Consider the following 9,413-nt stretch of genomic DNA (forward strand, 5'->3'; position numbering starts at 1 on the left):
ACTGCTTATGGTTATGATGATGATTATTATTATTATTATTATTATTATTGGAGCTAACCTCACCCCCTCTGCCTGTAAACATCAGTCTCAGTGGGTCATCTCACCTCTGCACATCATCCACCACTTTCAGCCTTACTCTCACTCTCTCTCCCTCTCTCTCTCTCTCTCTATCTCTCCCCCCCCCCACCCCGACTTTCCTCTTTGCTTTGACCCCCATTTCCATCTGTTCCCATTTCTCTGCCAGTCCCAGTCTCAGTGAATATAACCCCCCACCACCCCCACCCCAACCCTCTCCTCTCCCCCTGACACCAGAAACCCATCACACCTTGGTTTACTTACCCCCCAATACAAAGAGAGAGAGAGAGAGAGAGATGAAAAAATAAGGAGGGCGATTGCCTTGTAAATTCTGTCTCTTTTCTGGTTTAAGTGGATTGAAATCTGTGTATTTATTTATCGATCGATTGATTGATTGATTGATTGATTTATCTATTTATTTTATTTATTTTATTTGTTCGTTTATGAATTAACTGATGAGTAAAACCAGGAGTGGTCGGAATTTTGTAGCTTGAATAAAATAGGCATTGTTTTTTTTTATTAAAAAAACCCAAATAAATAATAAATACATCTCACTCTGGATAAGGTGCAGGAGATGAGGTGACAGACACACTGAGACTGGGGTTCACAGGGAGGAGGTAAGGTTAGATTGAAGACGAACTAACTTAACTTCACCCCTAAATTAAAAGCCTTTTTCTTAAGACACGTTTTTTTTTTCTTTTTCTGCCAAACCTGATATGGGGTTTGCACCTGAACTTTGGCTGTTGCTGTCATTTCCTCTCGTCTCTGCTCCCACAAGCTGTTGGGAATGAACAGCTTCAACAGGTAAATCCCAACAGTTCAACAGTTGACTCTAAAATATCCCAAGATCAGGCAAAATGGCAAAGGGACATCAGATTTTTTTTTACATCCATGTGCACACCCACATTTCAGGACCAGGCAACTCTGTTCCATCCCTTACGTGTCCGAGTTAAGAGTCATCTCATGATTACCAGAGACTAAGAGGGGGAAAAAAAAGCAGCACTCTCTTTATTAGTAAAGTTTGATGCCCTTTCTTTTGAATTGGAATTTGATTTCACTCAGAACAGTGATTCGAACCAAATGGCAAAAGGGTTCTTCCTCCAATTGTCCCCTTTTTTCCACCACGAGTGTATCTCTCTGCTCCCTGGTCTGTCTCAGAGGCTCCTTTCACCCATTGGGGTGTGTTTCTCATCGTTACCTGTAACTTTGAAGCTTGAGATGTCCAACAGGGATATGGTGAAATACTCATCCTCTTTCCTTTTTATCTGGCCAGAGACATGGCCAATAAATATAAATATCAGTGTCTCTGTGTCGAAGATGCACACCATGTACATCTTCAACCGAACAACGTGAGGAAAAGCTTTGATGGGAATAATAATTGCAAAAAAAAAACCACCTCTCTAAGTTGTCGATTCACTTTACAGTGTATTCCGCGCAGCGCTTTGAGACGTCTCAAAGACGTGACAAGGCGCTATATCAAATGCAAGGGTTATTATTATTATTATTATATTATTATTATTATTAGGTTTGTCAGAAGGGAACATCAATGAGGATGTGAATCTCTGAATGATTTATTTCCCTCTTTTCCTGCTTTTAGTAACAAACAGTAGAGTAAACAAACAGTGTTGAAGTTCTGGGCTAGTTTTTTTTTTGGGGGGGGGTGGGGGGGTGGAGAGAGAGAGAGGGGGAGAGAGAGAGAGAGAATTCACTTCGATATTCCCTTCAGAAAAAAATGACCTGTAAAAACCACAGATCCTGATTTGTGTGTGTGAAACACTTTCATTGGCAAAAATGTCACCAATTTTAATCTCAGACCTCTGGTCTCTGATAACAGTGCAATGTAATAATGTAAGTTCACTAACAACTGTACCAAATTGTTAATAAGGTTCAGACTTCAGCAGCTCTATAGCTCTATAGAACATAGTCGATATCACAACTCCACATTTGCTTTCTACACGATATTACACATGAATCACAGCGAATGCCCATTCACACACCGAACCACACTGAGCAAAATAGAGGCACTGTTTATTATACAATAGTAAAAAGACCACTTAACCTCGATGCGTTTGCAAAAAAAAAGTTGATGCATTTATTTTTTTATTTGTAATTAGCAATTTTTGGAAAAAAAGTTGTGACACAAACGTACGAATCAATTCGAAACTTTTACCTTCCCTTCCTCCCCCCCCCCCCCCTCCATCCCATCCCATCCCAACCCATCCCATCCCATCCCATCCCCTCCCTTTCTCCTTCCACAACATTGCAAGCGATTTAACACAGAGATGGCAATAAACTTTTCAGTCTGGGATTAGTTCAGATGAGTTAGAGTTAGGGCAGAGGTGAGATTTTGTTGGGGGTGGGATGGGATGGGATGGGATGGGATGGGGAGGGGAGGGGGGGAATGTAAATATTTTATTCAAGCTAATATTCTGACCACTCTAGCTTTGATGATTAATTAACAAATAAATACATTATTTATTTATTAACAAATTAAAAACTTCAAACCACTTAACCAGAATACAGACAGAGTTACAAGCCAACTATTGCTATCGATGACTATTACTTTTTTTTTCGTCCTTTCTTGTATGGGGGTGGGGGTAAGTCGAGGTTTGATGGGTTTTCTGATATCAATAATTCTAATAATAATAATAATAAAGGTTGTTTGACATTTCTTTTTGTTCTGTGTTTCTCGTTTCCTTGTTTAACAATGACACTCTGTTTAACAAGAATCTCGTTTGCAAACACACTGTAGTGTAACAAGACAAAAAAAATCACTGCTTTCAATTTCTTTCTTTATTTATTTCTTTCTTTATTTATTTATTTCAACTCCCCCCCCTCCCCTCCCCCCCCCCCCCCCCCCACCCCCCACACTCACCCCCAACCCCTTCTTCCCTTAGTGGTACAGCAAATAAAATTGCTGAAGGAAAAAAAAACGAACACATACAATTTGGGGACGGATTGGGGGTTTGGGAAGCCACAAAAACAATCTTTTATATATATATATATATATACATATATATATATAAAGTAGAGAGCAAAAAAAAATCTCACAACATTTCTGTTCCAAACAAACTCCAGCATATAAAGTAAAAGTAAGGCTACTTAAACCACAGAAAAATGAACTCGTAAACAATGCATTTCTTACAAAGCAACACACACAATAAAAGCTGACCTACTTGCAATCTCTAAAGGGAAGGATAAATTAATAATCCCGAACTATATGACAGTCATGGAAACAAGCGATAGACTAGACTGGTGTTGTGGGAAACACATCCAATCTAATCTGTGAGACAATTTATCTTCTTGCTTTGCAAACTTTGCAAAGCAGAGATCACACCAGTCTCCTCCTATTCTCTAATTTCTAAAAAAAAAAATATTTTAAAACACAGCAAATGTTTTATAAATACTCTATAATTCCACTTAATTTTTTTTTCCTGCAAATGTGCACAGCACTGCGTTGGGTTTAAATGACCGATCGTCCCTTCCATCGGATTGTTTTTTTTTCTCTCTCTCTCTCTCTCTCTCTCTCCATAGATACAGTACTCACAAAGCTTTGAAACAACACGAAACAATTAAATTGCTTTTTTTTTAACAGGTCTGACTAATAATGTTATACATTTTTTTTTCTATTTATGTACAGAAAGGTAGGTCACCAACCACATTAAATATATAGATCATCGAGTTTACTTGCCAACCATTCTTGGAGGACATCTGAATTTTTTGTGATACATGAAATAAGAGAGATTATACCACTGTCAAAGGCCTTCACTCACTCTTTCCTCTCTTCCCCCTCCAAATAAGATCCGCAAACTTTCCCTCTGGCAAAATACACACAGCCCCCCCCCCCCAAAAAAAAAAAAAACTTCGTAAACTGTTCGTAATGTGCATTTATTATAAAATAATACAAAAAAAAGTTATATAATTTTGGTTTTGGTTTAAAAATAACAAGGATTAAACCCCCCCCACCCCCAACCCCTCCTCCCCCCAAAAAAAAACTCTCCAGAAATAAAGTTCAAATATAAACAAAAATAATCTTTCGTGTCCCCCCCCCCACAACCCCCCAAAAAAACCATCTGTATTAATAATATCTCCTGATCAGAGTTTTATTTTTTTTCATCTGTGACAATATTGTGGCTTTATTATTTTTTTCCAGTCCCGACACAACGACATACATACGGTGATGAGGATCTTTTTGTGTTTTTACCCCAAAAAAAACATGCAAATAAATAAAAAAAAGATGCATAGAGAGAGAGAGAGAAGGGGGGGAGAGGGAGGGGGAGGTTAACGTTGTCATAAACTCCGGGTTTAGGGTTTAAAGTCTCTTCCAAATAGCGCCCAACCTGAGGTTTAAGTGCTCTTCATTTTCGTCTAATAACAAAAATATTCCTCAAGAACCAACCGTTGCAGAGAGAGGGAGAGAGAGAGAGAGATCCCCAGGTACAATTTATACGAATGTCTCCTGAAAAGTCAAAGGGAGAAAATTGTGTTTAAGCAAAAAAAACTTATATATACATATATAGAGAGAGAGAGAGAGAGAGAGAGAGGAGGGAGGGAGAGAGAGAGAGAGAGAGAGAGAGCTGGGGCACAATAAAAATATTGTAGGAAATATTGTAAAGTCAATCACAGAATGAGCAACAGGTTAATTAATCTGTGGCTCTCTGTGAGCCGTGTGTGCTGTGTTAACAGTGTTAAAGTAGAGAGAGAGAGAGACACACACACAGGACTGACACAGAGAAATAATGTCATCTGCTTTTCTTTAGTCCTATCCATTGCAAAAACACATAGAGAGAGACACAGAGAGAGAGAGAGACACAGACACACAAAGAGAGAGAGAGAGACACAGACACCCACAAAGAGAGAGAGACACAGACACACAGAGAGAAACACACAGAGAGAGACAGACACAGAGAGAGAGAGAGACACAGACACAGAGAGAGAGACACAGACACACACAGAGAGAGACACAGACACACACAGAGAGAGACACAGACACACAGAGAAATTCGACTACAAATCGACCAAAGATCAGTGTGGGTTAAACTCGAGAGTTTGTAGATTTGATGTTTCGTGTGGGGCTGATTTTATTTTATTTTATTTGCCCCATAACCCCCCCCCCCTCCCCCCTCCCCCTCCATCCCCCCCAAAAAAGGTGATGAATAAAATCAATTTGGTGTGATCTGAGTGTGAAGCTTTAACGAATATTTCCCTGACCGATGTGTGTCTGTGTCTGTGTGTGTGTGTGTGTGTGTCTGTGTGTGTGGGGTGTGTGTGGGGTGGGGGGGGGGGGGGGGGGGGGGAGGGTGGGGGTAGTTTAAGATGCCCTTTAAAGTGTTGTAGCTGTTGGGAGGAACATTTGGTACCGTTTGGAGGAGGAGGTGAAAGGTGCCGCGAAGGAATAGTTGAAATTTCTCTCATTACTGTTAAGTGTTTGTTTGAACTCTTTTTTTTCCCCTTTTCTCTCTCCACCACAGGGTCACAGGCAATAAATATTCCCCAACAAGACGAGGGGTGAGGGGGGGGGAGACTAACTACAGTACTTGTGAGCTTTTACAACTTGCAAGTAAGTGTGTGTTTGACTGATCAAACATTTTATCATTCAAAACCTTTTGATTATATATATATAATATATATCTCATGCTCCCCCACAAGCAATCAAATGTACAAACATATTTATATCATTGCATCATGTTATATCTATACATATATATAAAATGTGTCTGTGCAGACCAAGTTTGTGCAGAGTGGGAAGAGGGGAAAGGGGAAAGAGAGAGAGAAAGAGAGAGAGAGAGAGAGAGAGAGAGAGGGGGGGAAATAAGGTGTTTAAGGTAACAAAATAGTGGTGAGGGATTTAGAGACAGAGGACATGTTATTGTCAGGACTATTTAAAAGGAGGAAACTGCAGAGATTTATATTTAGCAAAGTTTAGCATAAACTCCAGGAAACAAGAGAAACAGCTGAAAAAAAAAGCCTCATCTCATCTCATCTCATCTCATCTCATCTCATCTCATCTGGTAACGTTTAGGATCGAGGTTAAAGGTTCCCGAAGAGATAGGCTTTATAGTTCTGTCAATGAGGTTTTGTTTATCTTTCTTTTTTTCCTTTTTCTTTCTTTCCATCTGTGTCTCTCTCTCTCTTCTGTGTATGTGTCTATTTTATCTCTGTAGCTATTTTTATCCATCTATCTATCTATCTATCTATCTATCTATCTATCTATCTATCTATCTATCTATCTATCTATCTATCTATCTATCTATCTATCTATCTATCTATCTATCTATCTATCTATCTATCTATCTATCTATCTATCTATCTATCTATCTATCTATCTATCTATCTATCTATCTATCTATCTATCTATCTATCCATCTCTCTCTCTCTCTCTCTCTCTATCTCTTTATCTCTCTATCTCTCTCTCGCTGTCTATGTATCTCTCTTTAAGTCAGTCTCTCTGTCTGTCGTCTATCTGTCTGTCTGTCTATCTATATGTCTGTCTATGTCTGTCTGTCTGTCTGTCTATCTATATGTCTGTCTATCTATCTATATATCTGTCTGTCTATCTGTCTGTCTGTCTATCTGTCTGTCTGTCTGTCTGTCTGTCTGTCTGTCTGTCTGTCTGTCTGTCCGTCTATCTTTCTACCCACTCACAAGTGCAATAAACACACGAGAGAACAGTGGAAACACACAGAGCGACGTTCAATGTCCTGATTACCGGGAGTGGTGGGGTGTGGAGTGGTGGTGGGAGAGGGGTTGGTGGTGGGGAGGAGATGCTAAGGTCCAGCAGACAGTGGCCACGACTCCTCCATTCTCCAGACAGAAAAAGCGTAACTGAGTCTCTCGTGGGACAGGTAACTGCAACTGGTGACCTTACTGTCCATCTCGTCGTTCTGGAGCACTTGGTAGAGGAAGTCGATGTACCTTGTGGCCAGTTTGAGGATCTGGATCTTGCTCAGTTTGTCAGAGGGCAGAGTGGGGATGATCTTCCGCAGAGTGGCGAAGGCATCATTCAGAGACTGTGTCCTTTGCCTCTCCCTCACGTTGGCCACCACTCTCTGGCTCTGGATGTCTTCCAGGCTCTGGGCCAGTGGAGAGATCTTCATCCCTTTCTTCCCAGAGCTCGGCCTCTGGGATCTCTGTCCCGAACGCCTTTTCCTACCATTCCTCTTCTCCTGGGGGTCTTGGTCTTGTTCCCCTTCGCTGTTGCTGGAACTGTCCACGGGAGAGAATGGGGAGTTGGAGTCCTCTTGCATAGTGCTGTCTCAGAACAACAAGGGGGTGGTTTCAAGTCAAGGAATCCTTTATCAGCGACAGAAGTGTGTGTGTGTGTGTGTGTAAAAAAAAGGAGGGGAGGGAGGGAGGAGAGAGAGGGAGGGAGAGAGAGAGAGGGAGGGAGGGAGAGAGAGAGACACACACACACAGAGAGAGTGAGTGAGTGAGTGAGTGAATGAGAGAGAGAGAGAGAAGAGAGAGGGAGGGAGGGAGGAAGGGGGGAAAAAAGTTTCCTCCACACCCCCTTCTCCCCACCACCAACTTTTTTCCCCCCCAAAAAAAGTTTTTTTTGAACGATTTGATGAAAATAAACCCCCCTCCCACCCCCCACCCCCCCCCCCAAAAAAAAAACTCACAGATGCTTCTCAGCCACTTAATGTTGCTCCCACTGATCCTTAATTCCTCTTTGGATCTTTTTAACTGTTTACTTGTGCTTGGTATGAGCTTTCTAGATTCGAGTCAAGGGTCCAATATCCACCCCCCACCCCCCCACTCCCACCCCCTCCCCACATCCCCACTCCCCCATCCCCACCCCCCAAAAAAAAAATCCTGACAAGCGATTGGGTCTGATTTTCTGTGATGAGTGGGAGGGTTTTTTTTTGTGTGTTGCTGGCAGGATTCAGTGTAGAAAACACCCATGGACATCTGTATAAAATCAGCCAACACATCAACTCCCCATTTTTTTTTGCCAAGGGAGGGAGGGAGGGAGGGAGAAAGAAAGAAAGGGAGGGGAGAATGAGAGAGACACAGAGAAAGAGAGAGAGAGAGAGAGAGAAATAGAATTGATCTTAAAGGATATTTTTTTTTTGGTGGGATCCTGTGTAGAATGCAATCGGTTGGGAAATGGATGCAAAAAAAAACCCCCAACTCAGTTGGGACAGTTTTGACTGAGTGAGTGAGTGAGTGGAGTGAGTGGAGTGAGTGAGTGAGTGGAGTGAGTGGAGTGAGTGAGTGGAGTGAGTGAGTGAGTGAGTGGAGTGAGTGAGTGAGTGAGTGAGTGAACGATGGTCAAGTCGGAGTTTGGGTGACAAAACAAATCGAGGAATTGGAGAGTGAGAGAGAGAGAGAGAGAGAGAATATATATATAATATGTGTGTGTGTGTGTGTGTGTTTAAGGCTGCAAATGAAATGTATGCGTTGTGTGTATATCTCTGTGTGTATGTGTGTCTACGTGTGTGTGTGTGTGTGTGTGTATGTGGTTAGTTTAACTCTGCAAATGAATATATATCTGTGTTTGTGTATGTGTGTGTATCTGTGTGTGTATCTGTTTGTGTTTAAGTGTATGTCTGTGTGTATGTATGTGTATGTATCTGTATGTGTGTGTAAGTATCTGCGTGTGAGTGTATCTCTGTGTGTATGTGTGTATGTGTATCTGAGTCTGTGTGTATGTGTGTATCTCTGTGTATTTCTGTGTGCGTATCTTGTGTGTATCTGTGTGTGTATCTGTGTGTGTGTATCTGTGGTTATTTGTGTGTGTGTGTATCTGTGTATTTGTCTGTGTGTATTTGCGTGTGTGTATCTGTGTGTGTATGTGTGTGTGTGTATATTTGTGTGTGTGTATCTGTGTGTTTTCTCTTTTTCTCTCGTTTTCTCTTTGACCGAGCCTTCAGCTCCCCTCTCGACTCTCTTCCCCCTCCTCGCTCCCTCCCTTCCCTCCCCTCACCCTGACCATTTCCCCCCTCCTCGCCCCCTCCCTCCCCTCCCCTCACCCTGACCATTTCCCCCCTCCTCGCCCCCTCCCTCCCCTCCCCTCACCATTTCCCCCCTCCTCGCTCCCTCCCTTCCTCCCTCACCCTGACCATTTCCCCCCTCCTCGCTCCCTCCCTTCCCTCCCCTCACCCTGACCATTTCCCCCCTCCTCGCCCCTCCCTCCCCTCCCCTCACCATTTCCCCCCTCCTCGCCCCTCCCTTCCCTCCCCTCACCCTGACCATTTCCCCCCTCCTCGCCCCCTCCCTCCCCTCCCCTCACCATTTCCCCCCCTCGCCCCCTCCCTTCCCTCCCCTCACCCTGACCATTTCCCCCCTCCTCGCCCCCTCCCTCCCCTCCCTCACCCTGACCATTTCCCCACTGC

General features: G+C 42.7%; 1 protein-coding gene across 2 annotated transcripts; it reads right to left on the minus strand.

Moving 5' to 3' along the window:
• Nucleotides 1-4,342: 4,342 nt before the first annotated feature.
• Nucleotides 4,343-7,821, minus strand: LOC121850651 (twist-related protein 2-like). Of its 2 annotated transcripts, XR_006085697.1 has the most exons (3): nt 7,698-7,821; nt 6,785-7,326; nt 4,343-4,534 (listed from the first exon to the last, which is right to left on the minus strand). XR_006085697.1 is itself a non-coding variant. In XM_042343300.1 (2 exons), exon 2 carries the CDS (start codon nt 7,320-7,322, stop codon nt 6,843-6,845), a length of 480 nt encoding a protein of 159 aa, XP_042199234.1. In that variant the 5' UTR covers nt 7,323-7,326; nt 7,698-7,821; the 3' UTR covers nt 6,654-6,842. The 2 variants fall into 2 exon arrangements, 1 of the variants encoding a protein (XP_042199234.1); XM_042343300.1 differs by lacking the exon at nt 4,343-4,534 and having other exon boundaries at nt 6,654-7,326.
• Nucleotides 7,822-9,413: the final 1,592 nt, after the last annotated feature.

This window comes from Callorhinchus milii, unplaced genomic scaffold (genome assembly GCF_018977255.1).
Source record: "Callorhinchus milii isolate IMCB2004 unplaced genomic scaffold, IMCB_Cmil_1.0 Scaffold23, whole genome shotgun sequence".
Lineage (NCBI taxonomy): Eukaryota > Metazoa > Chordata > Chondrichthyes > Chimaeriformes > Callorhinchidae > Callorhinchus > Callorhinchus milii.